At 37.9% G+C, this 22,332-nt stretch overlaps 1 protein-coding gene across 2 annotated transcripts; it reads left to right on the forward strand.

The window, feature by feature from the left end:
* Positions 1–1,883: 1,883 nt before the first annotated feature.
* On the forward strand, positions 1,884–20,416 carry LOC126821830 (acid-sensing ion channel 1C). Of its 2 annotated transcripts, XR_007680507.1 has the most exons (7): positions 1,884–2,280; positions 12,655–12,756; positions 14,352–14,499; positions 16,329–16,394; positions 16,513–16,678; positions 18,301–18,392; positions 19,387–20,416. XR_007680507.1 is itself a non-coding variant. In XM_050550339.1 (6 exons), exons 1-6 carry the CDS (start codon positions 2,192–2,194, stop codon positions 16,689–16,691), a joined length of 1,146 nt encoding a protein of 381 aa, XP_050406296.1. In that variant the 5' UTR covers positions 1,884–2,191; the 3' UTR covers positions 16,692–18,224. The 2 variants fall into 2 exon arrangements, 1 of the variants encoding a protein (XP_050406296.1); XM_050550339.1 differs by lacking the exons at positions 18,301–18,392; positions 19,387–20,416 and adding an exon at positions 7,741–8,302 and having other exon boundaries at positions 16,513–18,224.
* The last annotated feature ends 1,916 nt before the right edge of the window (positions 20,417–22,332 follow it).

Raw genomic sequence — 22,332 nt, forward strand, 5'->3', positions numbered from 1 at the left:
TACGCAGGATCTCCATATAATGCCAAAGACTGACCATTTGAAGTTTTAAAATCTTTGGTTTCTAACTGCTCTAGTAATCTACTAAGTTTTAAAAGTGCAAAATCATGTCCCCTTCCCTCAACAGGTCCAAACATGTTTACAACGAGTCCATTAGGAGTGACTACCGACTGAAACTTGAGGGCATGGACGCGCTTGTGGCCATTGTAGCAGACTTTTTGATTCTCTCGTGGTCTACAGACAGCTCTGACAGTTCCATCAATAAAGCCAAATATATTGTCAAGTGGAGCCCTTTTCTCATGTATGGCAACCGAATACTCTCGTAGCTTTTCTTCCCCTAACCATGGTTGATCTAAAGAACTTAGTATTTGACCAAATTCATTATAAATGAAGTCGAGAGTTGTACTTATGATCAAAGAGAGGGTTGATTTCGGCCTTCCAAATAATTTCTCAAGGTCCACAAGCCTATTAGGATAGACCAAACGCCGTAGCAAAATGCATAAAGCATCAACTCCATTTACCCGTGCCCGGTTTACACAAAACATCTCATCCGGAATATGAAGACTTGTGGCAAGACGGTGAATTCCATTCCTATCAGATCTGAAATGACACCTAATCTGTTCGTCTGAGAGGTTATTTAGGTTAAATCTTGGCCAGTCTGGATAGTAAGTTGAATTGGAGACATGGCTGCCAATACCAAATAGGATGACATAGTTTGAAGTCTCTTCATCATCATTTTCCAAGGCTAACCTTAAAATTTCGTCAGCGTCCATGTTCTCGTGCCTATCGTCTGCTATTCTTAGTGTCGCCACCTACTAAGTGTAACTGTAAGTGTGAATTTAGCGAAACGTCATAATATACAGTTACACTTACACTTATCTAAATGTAAGTGTAAGCGTAACTGTTAAGCTGCGAAACCTCTCTATTGTTGTAAGAAAGAAATACCTTTATTATTTTTATAGGGTAAATAAGTAACGGCTGACTCGGGGTTGCACGGTTCAGGCCCTCAATCGTAAGTGGTATTATGTCACCAGTCATATGATGCGCCCAAATTTCAGCCACGGGGCACCCTTAGTGTAGTCAACAGAGATACAACTAGAAATGGTGAAAAGACATCCAATGAAAGACATCAATTGTGCATTAATACGTTTTCAAGTAATTATAATCGTGCTGATCTAACATGTTGTGTTGAGTATGTCGAGGTTATGTTATAACTCGCATGACCACCACTGGTAATGAATTTAAATATGATGAATCATCGAGTGGATTTAATGTATTGTTTAAACTTATCATAAAATACACATCCATTTAAGTGATATTTATTTGCCAACCAATTCGATTGATACTACGTTTATCAGATCTGTTCTTTATGACACTTTATTCTACAAATAATGTTTCTACTAGCGAATTAACTGATTGATTATGATAACGTTTACAATGGTGTCTCTGTAGAATTAATATTGATTCATTTGGTACCGAATAACAAAATCAGTTACGGATTGTTTTGGCTTAATGAAGAACTGATATATTCGATTTGTGAGTTTGACGGGTAAGTAATATATACTAATGTTATCTATTCCTTACACTCATCTATACACAATATTGACATATTTCTGCCATGAACGGTCGGTTCGGTGACAATCTTTGTTTTAAAAAAAAGTGGTGAAATTGTATGCTCGGAGATAATAACCGTATTGTTATTTATAATTTATAGATCACAAATCGGGATGTTATCTCGTTATTACGTTTCTATATTTAATGAATGTAAACTAGACACACAGGGGATTTCGCAGAGTGTATATGAAATAATCAATGAAATTATGTATAATGAAATTGTTTAATTAATTTCCTCATTTACGCTGTAACTTTGAAAGTTTGTCCTCAATGATTGTTCTCGGATAGAAGAAGACCTCAAGAAATATTATCGTGGAATATTAATAATTTTTGGTTGTTCACTATCTAAATTTAGAAGTTTTTCAACTGTGTGAATACGGCGTGGTGTTGCAGATAGCGCTTCTGAGAGTATAAGGAGGTCTGATGGTCATATTTTGTTATACAATGTTGCATATAATCGTGTAGCTTATTATTTACAGCAGTAATTTTAATTATATTTAGTGAAAGAACATAAAAACAAAACATGGATAATCGGATTTTGTTGGAAGCTCTTAATTGATAAAATTTTCCAGAAGTAAAAATGAAAGCGGTTTGGGAAGAATTTGCTGAGGAAACGACTTGCCATGGTTGGAAATACGTTGCCAATAAGTCGAGTTCTACATACAGCAGGTACGTGCTTTTGAATCAATCTTCACTGTGATCTACTCAATACAGGTGTGTCGTTTGTATAATTTTATCTATCTCCGTTAATCTTTTACTCTCTTAAATGCATATAAAAAACAGTAGGACGTTAAACCCCATTTCATTTCATTTCAATTGCCTATAAAAAATAATGCTTTGTCGGGGGCCGTTTGTCCCGACTTCTATCTTAAATCCAGTAGTTTAAGCGTCTAACTCTCACTCTGTTTATAAAAAATGAATGAAATGGGTTTTTATATCCTTCTATGCTGGACAAATGAAGACGGGAATTGTGCCCGGACAGATGCGTTTTAGCATATCTCTCTTCCAGTTTCAGCTACCAATGGTTATTGTATGTGCACGGGTATTTTATGTCCCATTAGAAACGATAAACAGCACTTGAAAATCCCGATGAACTTTCTCTGCTAACTTTAGCGGGATCGATCCTAGGACCTCCTGATTAGTCAGCCAGTGATCACGCATTCTTTGATGTATTCTGAATATTTCTTAACCATTTGATTGATGTCACTTGTCATTTGAGGAGTTCACATATTTACACTTTATGTTTACTTCGCTGATTCTGAAATTTTAAATTTAAAATCGCCTAAATTAAATAAAGAATCGGAATGAGATTAATTGATACTCTACATTATCCAAACTTAATGTCGGTACTTAATAATTTTTTCTTTCGATAATATCTAAAGTTAGACCCCGCATTCAGTCCCAACATTTGCACGTAGGCATAAGAATTTAAAGTTACAATTTCATATTTTCTAAGAAAGTCAAAACATAATTATTTCTATGTCTTTTGCTCAATAGGTTGTCAACTCACTATTATACGATCTCACACAATTACCTCCCTTGTTTTCCTATTCCCCACCATGGAATAGCTATCTGGAAAAACGTTTGAATTTGATGTTGAAAATGATATTTTTGCCAATTTCTCAACTGGCAATAGTGAATTATAGGATTAATAGAATTATTCTTTAACGAGGTAGGACTTTTATAGATACTATCTATTTTAGGGCTTTATTTTAATACATTTTAAAAATATAACTTAAAAATATGAAATTGTAACTTTAATAATCTGACATATCGACATGGAAATATTGTATAGTAATATCAATAAAGATTTCTTAAAATTAAATTGTTGATAAATCTTACAATCCCATATATTTTGAAACTTCTGTGGTGAGAAAAAACACAGACTATATGCGTTACGATAGGATTGTCCCTATTTCGTCCACGATCTGCTACATGCAGATACGTTCGGATACGTTTCGTTACGATTGCAACGGCTGACCTCAATATACTATTCAAAAAAAGTAGGGGATATTTGATTTTGGGGGCATAATACTAAAATATGCAAATGACTACGAAAAAAGTCACTATAGAACCTAACAGAAGAAACATTTCCAGTTACATGTGATGCTCAAACGCACCAATAGCTACCGCATGGAATGCAGGTGATGCTTGGGATCATCATGGGGGTCCTACCCAAGATTTGCACGACTCTGACTTTGAATGTTACAGTCATTGTGGCATTGAATTCCAGGGTGGAAACATCAGTTTAATTGTTTTAGTGACCAGAAAACAAATTTTGATATGCGTCGGCTTACCCAAAATGAAAGGTTACGTGCCCTTGGCATGCTACAGATCGGCACAACACAGGCGGTTGTGGCGCGGACGATGAATGTTTCTCAGTCTGTCATAAGCAGGCTATGGTCCAGATACCGTGATACACAATCTGTACAGGACAGACCACGCTCAGGTCGACCAAGGGCGACAACTCAAGCCCAGGATCGATTTATCCGTACCTTGGCCTTGAGAAATCGTGTCATCACAGCAAATCAGATCAGCGCTCGTCTTCAAACAGACACTGGTGTGAGAGTGAGTGGCCAGACGATTCGGAATCGACTGCATAGGGGTCACCTTCGCGCCCGACGTCCTCGCGTGATCCCTTGTTTGAGAGATCATCACATTCAGGCAAGACGTCGTTGGTGTAGGGATCGTCAACACTGGGATAATCGACGCTGGAGCAATGTGATGTTTTCAGATGAGTCAAGGTTCACTGTTGATTTTTTGGACAGACGTAGGAGGGTGTGGCGTCGTCGAAACGAGCGCTTCCAAGACGTTAACGTCATCAGACATGATCGATTTGGGGGTGGTTCTGTTATGGTGTGGGGAGGCATCACTGTTGCTGGAAGAACGGCTTTACATGTTGTTGCAGGGCGTGTTACAGGCCAGTACTACCGGGACAACATCTTGGCAGTCCATGTTGTGCCGTTCGCACGACGTCATGGCCGCCGTTTCATCTTCCAGGATGACAACGCAAGATGTCACAGGGCCAGGATCGTTACAGGTTACCTCCAACAACAGAACATCACCACATTACCTTGGCCAGCACTGAGTCCTGACCTCTCCCCCCATCGAGCATGTCTGGGACATGCTTGGACAGAGGTTACGTCAACGTCAACAACGTCCTGCCAATGTCCAGGAACTTGCTGCTGCGTTGCAACAGGAATGGGACAATCTGGACCAAAATGACCTTAGACGTCTCATTAGGAGTATGCCACGTCGGATCAATGCTTGTTTGGCAAACAGAGGAGGATTTACCCGTTACTGACTTGGTTGTGATGCTGTGGTAACTTTGCTGTTTGACCCCGGGTATCATTTTACCCTTATAATGGTCAGTCTGTGCCTTACTTAGTCTAACGATCATTTGGAATAAATCGATGAATGTGAACTTCATTTCATTTTGTCATTTGTTTCTTCGTCAGTTTCATTAGGTGACTTTAATAACACTTAAAAATCAAATATCCCCTACTTTTTTTGAATAGTATATGATAAGACCTGAAAGCAGGCCCGTAACGCAAGAAGTTTCGCCCCCTCTGTGAAAAAAATTTTCGACCATAAAAAAATAGATATACATTAACATGTTGATGTGGTTGTATGTACATGTATTTGTCACTCGGTCGTCTCGTCCGTTTGGTCACACAAATATAAGGTGGTCGTTTTGTTTAGCTCATTCAAGGAAGACGATATTACTGATGTATAAAACACTGTTAACACTCTGCTCTGTAAGTCTGAATTATACAATTTTAATATAGTGTTCCACCCGATTAGATTTTATTACATACTTCGAGAAGGTATTTGTTGAGTAATAAAACCTTCTAGTAGTTTATCGAGGGCTGGCCGTCCTTACCGCACGGTACAAATAAAACCTTCTAGTAGTTTATCGAGGTTCGGGTGCTACCGGAGTCCAAAATGGCCGCTTTATATAAATGAGAATTTTGGGGATAACTAACCCGAACCCTAACCCTTTTTAAAAGACTGAACTTGGGTCTAATTTAGTTTTTACTTCTCTTAAAAGGGTTAGGTTTAAGAATTTGGGGTTAAGGTTTAGGTTTAGAAATTTGGGGGAGAGGTTAAGTCTCCACATAAGCACTGACCTAGGATGATGAAAAATTAGTTCGTGATATTTCCTAGTTTTATTAAAAATACATACAATACATTAGATTTATATACAAAGGCGATTTCACTGTTTATTGGTGTTGGTGGCGCTGATGGTCTTCCTTGGATGATGCTTCTGGTATTCTGGTATTATTGTTTCTGAAGAAAAAAGAAAATAAATTTGAGGCTCTCGGGAGAGAGCCACATTAGTGTGTTTCTTACTACGGATTGGATTTTCTAAAAAATCGTGTTTGTTCCACGTCACCGGGTTCTTATATCTAATTTTATTTACTAACGGTTAGGGATAGGATTTGATATATGGTTTGTTTTGGGTCAGGGTGGAGACTGGTCTTATTTAATCTAATTTACTGTGCACTAGGATGTCGTTCAGATTTTTATTTTCAGAATATACAATTATAAGTTTCTGTGTGAATATATTCGGGTGATTTTCTTGGAGATCAGTATAGTGTTTTCTGATGATTTTGGATGCACTTGCTGCTGTTGCGCTAAATGGGACTACAAAAGGAGCTATTGCGCTAGCCGTATGAATATTCAAACCTAGGGGGCTGTTGTTTTCAATTTGTCAATCCAGAATTTTTCTCTAGTTAGCCTAAACGTTTTAATTTCTTCTGAAGTTTCAAAGTCGCTCTTTGTCTTTTCTATTGGCGTGACAATGAGATCAGAAATGTCATGATTCGGTTGGTTGAAATGAATTTAGACAGGTTTGTCTTTTTTGGTGACTATGTCTGACCGGTGACCGTTAATTCTTTCCCTAAGTGAATTTTGAGTCTCCCCTACGTATTGCTTGTCACATTTTCTGCATGAAATTAGATAAATTATGTTTGAACTACTGCATGAAAGTTGGTCTAATATTGGGAATTTTGTGCCAGATGTTTTGTTATGGAAATGGTCGGATATGTTTAAGATTTTGCATGTTTGACATCTTGGATGGCCACAAGTTTTGGTTTTATGTGCTGATTGTATATTATTTGTTTCTTTGGCGGCAAGCTCAGCGAGAGTGTTGTTTTTTATACGTCGTAGATAGCGTTTGGAGTATCCCCTTTCCCTTAGTTTGCTAAATACCAATGTACATGCTGACTCAAAGTCGGTCTTCTGAGTACATATCCTATGAAAACGGAGAATCTGAGATTTTATGATGCCAGAGAATGTATGTTTTGGGTGAAAGGAGCTTTTGAACAATAATTGATGTGTGTCGGTTTCTTTGAAAAATACTTTAGTTTCCAAATGGCCTGTGATTTTGGTGTTGCTACTTTTAAACACGGTAGTATCAAGGAAATCTATGCTGTTATGGCTTACATTTGCGGTTAATTTGACAGATGGATGATGATTGTTCAGAATGTTGAAAATCGTCCAAAATTCGTCTAGTGTGTACGTCCAGACTATGAAAACGTCATCTAAAAACCGCCTATAGAAATCTGGTTTTAATGGACAGTGGCAGAACTTCCCTTTCCCACTCCGCCATGAAGAGATTTGCATAACTCGGGGCAAATCGTTTTCCCATCGCAGTTCCGGAAGACTGAAGGTATACAAATACTCATTTGTATAAAGCGGCCATTTTGGTATGAGTTCTGGCTTGTTCTGGAATTTACTGCTTCTAGTGGTGATAATATTTGTACCGTGCGGTAAGGACGGCCAGCCCTCGATAAACTACTAGAAGGTTTCATTACTCAACAAACAGCTTCTCGAAGTATGTAATAAAATCTAATCGGGTGAGTGTTCAGTTCATTGATACGAAGATGCCCGGGTTACTCTCCTTGGTTTACGAAACTTTTAAACAAATCAAATGGTCGAAGTTAGCACTGATAATGACTTAACTAGTAACTCCTACTGATTTACGACACGATGTTATCATTTATGATCAGTCTATTTCCCGTTCATGAGAATCACGTTTATTTTCTATTGTTGTAACAAACTGTCCAGTCACGTCTTTGTGCTGTTTCTCTTGGCCTAACATTCATAAATGTAATTATTTTTCAGATTATTATGGGCTGTGGTTGTGTTCAGTCTGATCGGTGGTTTGGTTTATACTTTAGTAACAAGTTATATCGCTTACACAAAACACAAAATTTTAACTGTTACACGGACAGAAAAAAGGAACCAATTAAATTTCCCTGCTGTTACAATATGTAATAAAGGCACATATGATAATAGCTCTGGCCAGATCTCACAGGCCGAGGCGAACTTTTTTCTTCGGTATTCCGAGCTTTACAATCCGGCTACATTCAATTTCAATATAAGTGAACCGATTTTGAATTCTTCGATAGCGGCCTTTCAGGCTAAATCTTCATTTGACTGGTCAGCGATTATACATTGGGTAAACTTTCATTATCAGTTTTTGAATCACACTGGCACAGAAAGATTCGAGTTTCAGGAAAGCGGTAGTTTAGGACGATGTATGGTTATTCACGGCCCGAAATATTTCAAGAAATTCGGGGATCCTGTTGTACAGAGCGTAGGAAGAAAAAGCGGATTACAGTTACTTTTAAGCACTTTACAAGATGGCTATATTGTTAATAATCAAGGAGATGCTGGATTTGAGGTGAGGGGTGTTCTCTATTCAATGGATGTATTCAGTTTGGTTGAAATTCACATATTCAACTTGGATTGGTGGGAGGGGAGTCCTGATGTTAACGCGGCATAATATTGATTTAATTTGTCAAAGAAATTATAGTTGACGATTAATTTGAAGATACCTGGTATCGCTCCCTTTGCGGTTCACAAAAAAAAGTTATAAATTTTTACACCCGCTAATCGGCTTGTTATCGTAAACTGCGTCCAATTTTACACAATGGATAGAATATAAAAAAGTTTTGGAGATTGATAATCTATTTGGTGAGATTAAGTTGAAACGTGTCATTAGAGTTTGAAACACCGTTGATGGATGAAGTCAAACGTTGTTGTTTAACGGTGTTGTGGGAGTTAAAAATTTCGGTTTGTACCAGGGATGCCGACAGACTGTTAATCCGTTAATTAATCATAAATCTATACTCTATTTCAAACTTGTCACTCAGGTATAGTGGAGGACTGTTCAGCCGAGTTCAGCGTTAATGAGCTTGATCCTTATTAATAAAGCTTAATAATTAATGACAGTCTGAACACATGAATTCGGTTCACCATATTATTATAAATGGATGGTCTGTGTGGAAATTATATTTATTTCAAAATGGCAAACGCTCAGGTTTACATTCGCTAATAAAAGCTATATTTGCAACAACCAATGCAGTTTTCTGCTTTAAGTAAGAAATGTACTATATCTTATAATAACAAGCGCAGCTTGGGATCCCCACCTACAGAATGATATCAAAAGAATCGATATGGTCCAACGTCGTCATCATCTACACACAAACAGACATAATAAGTCTTTTAGCATGGATTCCGCTGGACATCAGACGAAAACAAGCAAGGCTGATTATGCTTTATAAGATCCACAGAGATTCCATCCTCCGACACTCTTCAAGTCCAGGGTGTCTCGGGCTATGTGAGCTTCGACACCACGTCAATTTTATACGCCCACATTTTCATGTGGGCGTATATTGTCGTCGCCCCTGTCCGTCCGTCCACAATTGTTTGTGAACAGTCTACAGGTCATAATTTTTATCCGATTTCAATGAAACTTGAAATATAGGTTTATCATCATAAGATTTCGGTTCCTTTCGATATTGGCATATATCGGACTGTAACTTCATGGATTATGGCCCCTGGTTGTACGAAAAATCACGTTTTTAGCGTAAAAATATGGTATATCAAGGTTGTGGACCCTATAGAGGTCACAATTGTTATCCGATTTTGTTGAAACTTGAAATGTAAGTTTGTAACCCAAAGATCTCGGTTCCTTTCGATATTTGCGCATATCGGAACGTAACTTCCTGAATTATGGCCGCTGATTGTACGAAAAATCGCGATTTTAGCTTGTGGAGCTCATAGAGGTCATAATTTTTATCCGATTTAAAAAAAAAACGTATTTATTTATTATATCACCGTTAGACAAGGACGACTGAGTTCGAATTTCGTGAAAATCGGCCCAAAACTGACAGACAAAATGGCCGGCCTTCGTTCTCAAATAGCGTAAAAATATGGTATATCAAGGTTGTGGACACTATAGAGGTCACAATTTTTATCCGATTTTGTTGAAACTTGAAATGTAAGTTTATAACCCAAAGATCTCGGTTCCTGTCGATATTCGCGCATGTCGGACCGTAACTTCCTGAATTATGGCCCCTGATTGTACGAAAAATCACTTTCTTTTTTGCTTGTTCTCTATTCATCTCTTGAAAATGTGGGCGTATCCTGCCTGGCAGCCGCTGGTTATCCTATTTTAACCCTTCATCCCGTTTTTAACCTTTCATCCAGTTTTTAACTCTTCACCGTCATGCCGGCCATGCGCAACCCACGCCGTGTCAAAATTATCAAACATGATTGTGGACACTACCAAGTAGAAGTAGAAACACCATTTTCTTGGATTAAATTTGGATTAGCGGCAAATTACCATTCGTAAGGCGGTAGCAAGCACACCATACAAAAGTCGACTCGAAAATACGAAATTAGCGCTCCTTGTTTTGTTGTAACATTTTATTTTTCTGAAGTAGAGTTGCCCGCAGGCTCAATTATCTGTACTATATAAACTGACCTGTTTTAACAGCATGTTGTCAGGCGGATAAAAACTTCGATTATGAGAAAAGTGCTCTCACGGGCTCGCTCGTGCACTGTAAGCAGCAAACAGTCGCCCAAAATAGACATTCACGTGACAATATTCATTCACTTATTTATCAATGAAGCCATGTAAAAACATTATTCTTTACTCGTTGGACTTTTAAAAATAAGTAGTTAAGAACTAGATTAAAATTTTGGCTAAAACTGGGCGATTTAATTTCTAAGTTAGTTGATTGTAACCAATGACGTATATATTGTAACGGTTCTCGGTTCAGAGTCAACACATGTAGTTTTACACTTTTTCTATCTTTTAAATCCACTCTCGTGGCAACATACCGACACTGCAAGACTGTGAAAGTTACTTTTATTTAACCGTAAAACATTGTTGCTAGCTCTAAATACGCAGAAAAAATTTGAGACTGGAAATTAATTGAACGAAATTATTTTCCCTAGTCTCGATTAACCAGACGTGTATGGTTAAAATAAGGGTGAGAGGGAGAAATGGGGTTTAACGTCCACTCGACACAAACTAGGTCATTTCGGGACTAACACATGGTTTAATTTTATTTCAATAATTCGCTTGCGCATAGGGGTCTTTAGCAGTGGGAGGAAACCGGAAGACCCGGAGAAAACCCACGAGGTTGGACAGGCGACCCTACTCCTTGCCACGTACAACCGGGGATTCGAAACCACGCTAGTTGACTCAATGACAGACTTTATGGTACAGCGCGCACGTGCTAACCATTCAGCCATCCACCCCCCCCCTGATTAAAATAAAATTACGGTACTGGTCACAAGACTCGGATTCTAATCATTTTAGGGCGCTGCGAATTTGGCCTCCGGTTTTGTGCCAAATTTAATAGGTGGATGTGCCATTATGGCTATGCCATTCGTGTTTAGTATCCTTATGCATTTGCCATTTCTAACATGGTGGTTACAAAACGTTTCAGTTATTATAAATCCAGCAACAACTCATTTTTCTAGAACTGAAATATAACCAAAAAGACGCGCATTGACTGTTTCATAATTATTAAAAATATGAAAACGCGACACGATGCGTAAATTGTGCGTCTTACTTTCGAGAACAATAGCTATAAAACAGAAATTTACAGATTGATACATGTACATAATACGACACAACCAACCATAAGTGGTAATTCAAACACAAAGGATATATTTAAACTGAAATTTATCTAACATTTCACTAAAAGATCCCTATTGTAGAACTCCCAACTTATTATGTAGTCATTGTCATGCCGGGTTTTTTTAATAACAGAATTTTCCAGTCATATAACAGATCAAAGAATTTTTCGAGACGCATAATTGTCACGTATCGACTTCTATTTTTGGATTATCTGGCGCCACAAATAGCCCAATCATATCAAAAAGCATGCAGTTCCACCTTGAAATGGGTTCAATTGATTTACGGTTTATTCTATAATTTATAACACAATTTAGAGCACAAAGTGGAGGAGTCGCATTTTTGACTTCTAAGTAGATTCTTATACGGAATTCCGGATGCAATGCTAGACATTTGGACCACTGCTGCCGAACCGATTTGAAAATGCTTAAGGCTTTTTTTCTTTGCGCATGTCGTGTGCTCTTCTGTTTTTGATGTGTATGATTTTTATATTGTGATAATTATTGAAACAAAATAGGATTATCATAAAGGATATTTAACATCTACAATATGAGTACGGTAAGCACTCTCTACAAACTGTGTTTGTAAACCACGAAATTCACCCCTTATTAGAAAGTTTTAACTATAGTCTATTGCATGTAAACGTTAAAAAAATCAGCTCAAAATACAGACCGACCTCTCTCTCTCTCTAAGGGCTGCGCATGCGTACAAATGTTAAATTCAATCGTTAATTGTACGTATGTAAAAAAACGAAGAAAGCCGACTGCGGAAATTAAGAATTCGTTTTCCAGATCAAAATTTGAAACTTTGATGTGACCAAGAAACATAACTCTTTTTAATGAAAAAAATCTACCGCTGTAACGCTACTTGGGCGATCAAATTTTCCATATAATTAGAAAGTCCCATTCAAATGGCCAATTCACACAAATATCCAACTTAGCAATAGTTTAATTGTTAATGAATGATGATTTTAATGGTAAGTCTTATCATATTTGTTAAAATAAGCCCCAAATATAGCTCGTTTATTGGATTTTTGTTATTTGCACAAACCACTCTATCTGAAGTCAAGATAAGTCCAGTACTGATATTTCCCATTTCAGGTTTTCATTCACGAATCACACACACCAGCACCTTTGAACAGTGGTGGGGGAATACCCGTATCCCCTGGCTTCAATACACATATTGCAATGAAGCCTGTGGAGGTAGGTTGAATTAATGAGTTACCAGATTTGATTTACAAAATGCCCGCCAGGTAAGGGTTGAGATGGGGTTTTGCCAGTATGAATAAAATTAATAATTTGTTTTTTTTTACACTGGAATTTAATTTTTTTTTGTTACCAACGCCGAGGTCAGCAAATAAAAGTCCTATTTACACCAGCCAGCTATATACATACACCAGCTAGAGTCAGTCGTATGTAATTCTTTTAAACAAGCTTAATGTAAGAACCAAATATGCCTCCTGCGGGTCTTTTTTTTTGCTCCAAGTGTCATAAAAACTATTATCTAAACATGTATTCACATGCCAGGTCTATAATCGACACTCTCTTGAACATCGGATGGCAGAGATTTAAACGGATTAAAACACGATCGCCATTTAATGGCGGGGTGGGTGGGGCGGCCGAATGGTTAGCACATGCGCAGTATCATAAGGTCTGTTATTGAGTCAACTGGCGTGGTTTCGATTCCCCGCCTGTCCCAACCTCGTGGGTTTTCTCCCGGTCCTCCGGTTTTCTGCCACTGCTAAAGAACCGTGCGCACAAGGTCATTATTGAAATAAAATTGAACCATATGTCAGTCCCGAAATGACCTAATCTGTGTCGAGTGGACGTTAAATCTCATTTCCCTCCCTCCCTGCCATTTAATGGTTTATTTTAAAAATGATAAATCAGGGCGTAGTCTCAATTAACAAGTACCGTTGGTACGATAAAAACAATAGATGTCACATAGTGTCAAAACTTCAAACAGTGAAAACTACACCAAGAAAAACAAAACTTGACAGAAATGTTCAATATATTCATTTTTCTATTGTTGAGTTATTATAGTAAGAACGGTCAGCTCTTTAGTTAAGTCTTACATAATGCATATTCAATTCCAAAATACAACAAAGCTCTACTTACCAGTACAAACCATTTGATTGGGAAATAAGATCAGGTGATATTTTTTTAAAAAACAATATGCCAATTAAGAACATAAATGACCTGACCTTATTTTGGTGTATTTTAATCATTTTCGCAAAGGTGGTCTGCGTAGGGACGATATCGCAGACAGGTATTTCCTGAGCATGTTGCGCGAGAAAACAAATAAGATACATGTAGTCTCTCCCAGGGAAGTCTTCGTGACCATTAAGGTTCCTTCCAAAGGTGTTGCTCCCGGTATAAGACTTACAAGTATATCCCCTGAGGGCCATGATCTCGACGAGGCTGGATTCATATTGAGGGTCTAACTGAACTGATAATTCATACGCCATACAGTATGTTATGGGGGACATTTCGCCCAGACAGCGGCACTACGGCCTACTCTTATTTCGAATTCCAACTGTCAATATGTACACGGGATCTCTAGACTAGACACTGTTTCTTGCCAGGCACTAAGTCATGTACCATCGACACGGAAAACCACACCGGATAATTCAGGGGGAACTTCTCGGTCAACACCGGACCCGAACTTTTGGCCTGGTTAACGAGCCACTTTCTTACTCACTGAGCCACCGCGGCTCCCAAACCAGAATAGAAAACCGCGTCAAAAAAGTCGCCGCATAAGTAACTGAAATGCTATGTTTTTGTGTGTTTCTCTTCAGTATAAGTTTCTACCCAAGCCTTACAGATCATATGGTGATGTATTTTGTGAAGAGACTAGTCCGGGCTACAGCCACACTGCATGCGTGGATGAGTGTATTCAAAATATGACTGTCGATACATGTGGTTGTAAGACCATGCTAGAATATGGTATGTAGACCACGCATTGTCACCTGTGATATGGTGTCCATTCACGAAATATATCGGAAAAGGTCCCAGATTTCCCAGGAAATTACAAATAAATCTGCTGTCGAATGATGAATGTAACGCAATAGTCTATTTACCCTGTTAGAAAGTTTTAAATGAAAATATTGAGTTCTTCTAGTATGATCGCTAGATTTGTTTAACCTAGTCGGGTAACTGATTTAAGGCTGCTATTACACAGGGGTATTCGGTAAATACGTTTAGAGGTATACGCGAATACTTGTGTTCGAACAACAGAAATTTGCTTAGCGGTTTACATCGGACGATACGCGTATAGGGGCACGCTATACGCGTATACATGGTATCGTGCATGTTCGTTTTCTTTTCGGCGTATACTTGCTTCAGGGAGGAGTAAATTCCATGGGATGTGTAGAAAATGGGGCATTTGTGTTGTAGAAAGTTCGAATCAAACGTTCTGAACATTGATGGACATATCTCTAATCTCTAGGCATGGTAGACTCTTCTAGATTATCATGAACAGTGATTTCCAGTTATTCCCCCCCCCCCCAATATTGGAATGAGCCGACTCAAAGCCTGACCTTCACTCCACCATAATTTACGCCTCCGCAAGTAAAAACCAGGTCAGAGTTTCCTCTTCTTCTGTATCCATTATGTTTGGATATGAATGAGCCTCGATGAGGGTACCAAAATCGGTTGGGAAAATAACTGACCAGGCCAATATACCTACGTATAGTATATGCCGTGTAAACCGCCGTGCCCGTTTACCTTATACCGAATACCGTATATCGTATGTCTGCATGGCCACAGTTAATGATAAATCTTTGTGAACGTGATGCACGACAGAATTAAGAATGACATAGAACACGCGCAGTTCGATTTACAGAAATTAATTTTAGAATTAGCAAGAGCGACTTTTCCAAAACATTAATCCATATAATCAATATATTGTCAGCTATCCTGTCCACGTTAAGAGACAGACAGGCCCATTTTGAAATGAATGCAAGCTGACTAGGGCCATATTTATGGCTGACTGGGATCATGTGATTTTTTTTAGACATTTCACTAATTAAGGGATTGATCTATTCTCTGAGCTTTGTTCATACATTTCAATAGCTCATCCAAACAGATTCATGGACCCAATTTCAAAACAAATATCAGCAGTTCTAGTAGCATAATGGAAAATATATAATATTATAGACTAATAATCGTAGAAAAGCAATTACACTATTTGGCTTACCAGGTAGCATTATAGGAAATTTGCTATGGTATTTGTTAAGCCATAATTAAGCCATAAGTCTTGATCAGGTACATATCTATTAAATTACTGCTGTGTGCCAGAGCCTGAAATCGGTCTTATTAGGTTAAGACTATCACGATTCGCGCTACGATTGAAATCGGGGCTTTATTCGTGGAGCAATCGTGGTGATTCTATAAGGTCTTATGATACATTGAGTTCAGTCGTTGCAATCGTGTTGATCGTATCAAAAAGAATCCGAACGTATCTGCACGTACCAGATCGTGGACACAACAGGGACCATCCTATCGTAAAGCATCGCACGACAATGGGAACCAATCATAAATGTTTGATTTGTGTGAAAATGCTATCGTGACAGTAACTACGACCTTACTGTCTGTTGGCATAATAACCGGCCTGGCAGGAATGATCCGGGTTGGAGTCTCAGTGTAATTGGAAAGAACCCCCTAGGATACCCAATTGTGACAGAACACATTCGATACAACTTACATCTTGAATTATCCTCTTAAGTCATCAATTAATACAAGTAATGGATTGAATGTTTTGTTTCATGTTACAGATACACACCCTTCAGTGAAAAACTGTACATTTAAAGAAACATATGATTGTTATCTTCAAATAATAAGTAAGTATTTTCGTTGGGAATTCTTTGTTTTGTAATTGAGTTGTAAGAAGTTAATTTCCACATGCTAAGGGGTGGTTACAATATTAAAAGGTGTATGTTATTTTTGTCATTATTGTAGTTGCGAATTACATTGCTGCAGAAGCTGGGGATATATGTAACTGTCCGAGACCGTGTAGATTTATAAAATATGAAATACAGACTTCACAATCATCATATCCGTCAAAAGCCACTCACCAATACCTTAGAGACGTATTAAATGTCAACACTACATTAGATGATTTGAGGTATGCTGGGTAAATACGAGGATATTTTCGGAGTGGGGTTTGGTTGCCGAATGGTCTAACATGTGAGCTTTAGATCGTAAGGCCTGTTAATGAATCAAATGGTTGGGTTTCGATTCCCCGATCGTATGTAACAATGTTTCTCCAAATCCTCTGACTTCTTTCCTAGAAAGACACCTACGAACAAGCGAATAATTGCAATAAAATTGAATCGCATGTTAGTCCCGTAATGACACAGTTTGTGTCGACTGGACGTTAAAACCCATTTCTGTCTTTCCTTCTAAAGAACTTTCAGCGAATAAAACGTTTAAAAATATTAATTATAAAGCACAACCCATCCCTTAAAAATACTACTCGCCAACAGCCACATGTATTACTTGATTTACTATATATGAGTGTATTAATTAGTATCGTGATGCTTACTTTTCATGGAACATCTGATACCATTTCGTATTTGAGGAGTGTATTTGTTGTACTAAGTAATGGCGAAGAACAATGACAAGATTACAACTGATAAGCACAAAACACCGGAGTGATCTTAACTGGCATGTTTTCAGAACGTAGAGAGCACTATTTTGTATTTTGCACCATCTTCAATAGAAGGCTTGATCTCGCTTTAAATCGGTACACCTTATCTATGCCTTCACGTAATACCCTGAATATTTCGGCATTAATTTCGATTGGGTATTGATCCAGCATATTTCGGCATTAATTTCGATTGGGTACTGACACAGCGTGGGAGCCTATCGGATTCCTCGATCATCGTTAATACCAAGTCTCGAGTTGCAAATTTCAAGGTTAGTTCAATGTCAAGGTTTCCGCTAAGGTCGCCATGTTTGGTTTATGTGTGTTTGTGTCTCAACCTCTGATTGGACGCTACTGTGGTACGCGGGTCTGTGGTAAAGGCAGATAGCGTAGCTATAAGTTCGGGAATTGCAAAGCATGTAGCAACATCTATTGTAAAACTCGCGGTCGTTGCTTCAGGAACATGATTTTCTAGAAACTTCCTTCGGATTTCAGTGATCCAGGACGAAGGACCTGACACGCAACGGTCGTATAGTCGTTTGTACGGGACGAAAATCGAGGTCCATTTACTCATTGGTGTGCACGTAAAGGAACCCTTGACATTTGTAATTTGAAGTAATCATAGCACAGTACAAGACGTATACCTGTACAAGACGTATGCGTATGAAGCACTGTTGGGAACATAAAAGTATGACTTGAAATTCCATTTAATTTCATTAACTATAGACAATATAATCTTATTTATTTTTTTATTATTGGGGGGGTTGGATGGCTGAATGGTTAGCGTGCGCGCGCTGTATCATAAAGTCTGTCATTGAGTCGACTGGCGTGGTTTCGAATCCCCGGTTGTACGTGACAAGGAGTAGGGTCGCCTGTCCAATCTCGTGGGTTTTCTCCGGGTCCTCCGGTTTCCTCCCACTGCTAAAGACCCCTACGCGCAAGCGAACTATGTAAATAAAATTAAACCATATGTTAGTCCCGAAATGACCTAGTTTGTGTCGAGTGGACGTTAAACCCCATTTCTCTCTCTCTTTTTTATTATTTCTTTAATTCTTTCAATATTTAGCTCTACAAATATAATTTTATGCTTATTTTTCCAGAAATGATTTAGTTGCTTTGAGGATATACTTTCAAGATCTAACTTATAATGAGGTGGAACATATCCCAGAATTCGACCCAGAAGGAATCTTCGGTATTGAATTTAGTGTACTTACTTTTCAGAAAAATCCTAGTTGTGTATGGCGGACTATGAGCGCTGTAGAGGTTTTCGGAACTTCGAATAATATTTTCCTATTTATCGTTAAAATGAAATAAAACATGAAGTAGATTAAAACATAAATGAAACTGAATTTTTTGAAATTCAATAAAGGTTTCAATTAATGAAAGCTAAAATGAACTTAGGCAATAAATCAAACTAAAATTATTGAACAAGATGTACCAGAAAAAATCAAACAAGGAAGGAAACGTGAATTTAAACATCACCATTGCATTCATAGGACCCCATTTTACACAAAATATAGCTATTTTTTTGAGACATTTGAATTACGTATATTATCATTCAAGAAAACGTACATGCCCTCGAATATTGTCCTCGCTGTTAGCTGCCGTTTTATTTCTAAGTGTAGTGCCTAGCCATACTTGAATTTGTTCTTGACCGCAATACTTCTTCTGATATGTTTATCAACAGAGGTCCGAGAAAAAATCGACCCCATTTGAGGACGTTAACTTCTATTTGTAACGTCTTTCAAATCAAAACAAAGATAATTGACTGAATTGTAAAGGGTGGCTTAAAAAAAATATTATGTATTAGGGAAGGTTATATGAATCGGGCCAGCCCTGAATTGTGGACCAACCTTGATATCTGAGCCTGCTAACTGAACTGTTATATAAACACAGCTATTTTACCATATCTTGACTAAAAATTAAGGGTTATCCCGATTTGGTGTCCTTCTATCCAGTTGGAAGGGTCAGCCTGCTTCCCTTACAAATACTGTTCTATAAATCAAACTTATTTAAATAGAATGGCATCATAAGGGTAAACCTTTTCCATGTGAATAAACTCATAGTAGATTTAATACCCGATTTTGTTTTCAAATCTGGTTGTGCACAATATTTACTGGTTTAATTGTTGCGAAAGGGTTTGTAGTTTACTTGTGATTAATGCTTTTTCGTTTGTTTATTAACAGGATCAATTGGTGGTCAAATGGGATTTTTTCTTGGTGCTAGTATGGTGTCTGTTGTAGAGTTCCTGCTAACGATTATAAAGTGTTTTATCAATGGTGTCACTTGGGTAACAACCCGACAAAGCAATGAGAAACAGGTTAAACCTTTAAACGACAAATAATATTGCTATCCATCAGTTAGATATACATTAGCTGCGAGTTGTATTTACATATATTGAGGAAAAATTATACTCAACTGTAGACATTGAACATGGCGTGGATTACAGATTATATAAATAAGATACCTTCTTGTTTTTTACTTGAAAACGGTTTCGTTCATTTTTATATTACAAACCAGGGATCTGTTTAACGAAATTTTAACTGAGATACAATTTAGTAATTTGATTGGATAATATTAGATTGATTTTTTTTGTGTGCTTTTCGTTCGTTTTAGAGTTTTACGTCCACTTCCGCTTAGCCAATCAAGATTGAAGTATCTACTAAAATTTGGATGTTATCTTTAGTTAAGATTTCAAGATACAGGGCCCTGTTTATAAACTTTCAATATTTATTGTTTTGTTTAATTTATTATGGTAACAAAAAGAACATAACAAATAAAAAAAATATGACCCACAATAATTGTCCTGCTGGCTGTTGTCCCTGTAGGCCGTATTCCTCGCCGGCATTTGTCTGAAGGCGATTGTCCTGACGTCAGTTGTCCTTGCAGACAATTATCCTGCTGCCCAGCAAAAATGTGGCCAGTAATACTTACTCTACCCGTCTCAGGTATATAACTGAACGTTTAATTAGAACTTTTCTAGTTACTACCGGTATTTCGAATAATCATTGCAAATTGTATGTATATATTTTGTATTCATTATGATTACTTACCCTGTCGGTCTCTAGTAAACGTTCCAACTTTCCTCTCAGAACCCCCTGGGTTTCATGTGAGAACGTGATTGACCCAGAAAACGATTATACTCCAAAGCAAATCTGCAAAACCACCCCCTAAAAATCAACCAAGCAGCCCTGTCCTTTAACTTGAGGGGACCGCGGTGGCGCAGTGAGTAAAACACCGACTCGCTTGCCAGGAGGTGTCGGGTTTGCTCCCCGATTTTGTCGAGAAAGTTCTTCGGTCTTTTCTGGCATGGCTTTCCTTATCAGTGGTGTAGAACAACGGGCCTAAAAAGTAACAATGTCTAGTCGTTCGGATGGGACGGCAACCTGGGGCCCCATGTACACATTAGCGTACACTTAAAAGAACCCTTGGCAATTTGAAATAAGAGTAGAATTTCTCCACTGTTCGGGAAAAATCTCTTATAGCAGACTGTATGGTGTATGCCGGTTTCATCATCCCAGTCGGTGCAAAAAAGTTGGCCGTTAAACCCCATTTCATTTCAAAACCCTTAGATATTAAGTTGCGAGGTTTGTTACAGTTATATTGTTTGGATTAATTACCGTTTTTACCTTAGTGACGTTGTTTGTAATTTCATCTCGGTGTTTCTTTATTAAAGTTATGCATTACCTGAGAACATTTAAATTTGGTTAAAACGAAAACTTAAGAAACACAGAGAGGGACATGGGAATGGGATTTAACGTCCACTTGACACAAACTAGGTCATTTCGGGACAATTGATTCAATTTTATATTAATACGGGTCTTTAGCAGAGGAGGGAAACCGGAGAACCCGCAGAAAACCCACGTGGCTGGATAGGTGATCTTATTGTATGAATCGAAACCACAACAGTTGACTCAATAACAGACCATATGACCTTCTTAAGCGCACACGCTACCCCCCACCCCCACCCCAAGGATTGGATGTAAAAAATACCACTGCTTCATAAGTTAAATAAGTGTATATTATTACAGTATTTGTTATTTTAACGAAAACAAATCAGAGCAAAAAGTTATTTACCTGTTATCGTCCTTATCCCGAAACGTTCATTTTGAAAAAAAAAAGCATCAGCAAATTTTCATTTCTATGGTGACAGGAGAATTTTTGGCTATTCCTGGAATTCCAACTGTCAATGGTTCTTTTAAATGCAAACTAATATATATACGGCTTTCACTCAGGTTTTTGGCCCATACGAACGGCTAGGCATATTTTTGTTGTCCGCCTCACAGAAGTCACCCAATTGGAAATGAAAACTCGGGCATTTGTATACAGACTTCCGATGCCAGACCACTCGACTACCCTGATCAACATGTAAACTGAATTTCGATCGAGTTCTCCCTTCTGACTAAACCATATAGTCACGTTTAGAAGAAAAGAAGCCCAGCGAACTTGAGAGTATTTATAAGGGTTTAATTACAGGGGCAGTAAATTTGCAAAAATTCGTTAAACAACTTTAATGCGGAAGGGATTCCTCCTTACGACTAACCGAACAAAGTAAGTTTTTAAATAATCACAAAAACTCTGATATGTCGACTGTTTATAAATATAAAATTATTAACCCATAAACAGAGTTGATGTAAACAAGTGCAAGCTTCGAAATTGGGATTCAGATCTTCAAAATCAACAGTTAAGTATCTAATTATCTTTCCGCAGCGGTCAAACACGTGAAAAGTTCACACAAGTGGAGATGAACTGTGACAAAGACATTCCCAAGCACGTATACTCCTTCTGTATAATATACTCAATATGCGTGAGAGGCATAAGACATGAGATAATTTTACAGCTTTCTTGTCCACTTTCCGAGGCTATTGCCCTGACGTCTGATGAGAGAAAGAATCCTTTAAGATCTGGTGCCAGAACACAACATGTAATTGCTTTAAACTTTGTCCTGTATTGGGTGGGTGTAATAAAGAGAAATCGTAGAGGTGTTTTAAAGGGGACACTATTTAACACTGATTAAGTTCCGTGACTATTTACGGAGTTATTGTGATTGCTTTACAAATTTTATTATCAGTGTTGGGTACTGCCATCAGCATCACCATTACATGTATGTATTAAAAACAGTAGAGACATAG

The sequence above is a fragment of the Patella vulgata genome, chromosome 5 (genome assembly GCF_932274485.2).
Source record: "Patella vulgata chromosome 5, xgPatVulg1.2, whole genome shotgun sequence".
In the NCBI taxonomy this organism is placed as follows: Eukaryota; Metazoa; Mollusca; class Gastropoda; family Patellidae; genus Patella; species Patella vulgata.

What these genes read in the sequence shown, in the direction of transcription:
- LOC126821830 (XM_050550339.1), top strand. Translation starts at nt 2,192, where the DNA reads ATGAAAGCGGTTTGGGAAGAATTTGCTGAGGAAACGACTTGCCATGGT. An exon ending in AAGGAGATGCTGGATTTGAG is followed by an intron (nt 8,303 to 12,654) that starts GTGAGGGGTGTT and finishes TTCCCATTTCAG; the next exon opens with GTTTTCATTCACGAATCACA. An exon ending in TTGCAATGAAGCCTGTGGAG is followed by an intron (nt 12,757 to 14,351) that starts GTAGGTTGAATT and finishes GTTTCTCTTCAG; the next exon opens with TATAAGTTTCTACCCAAGCC.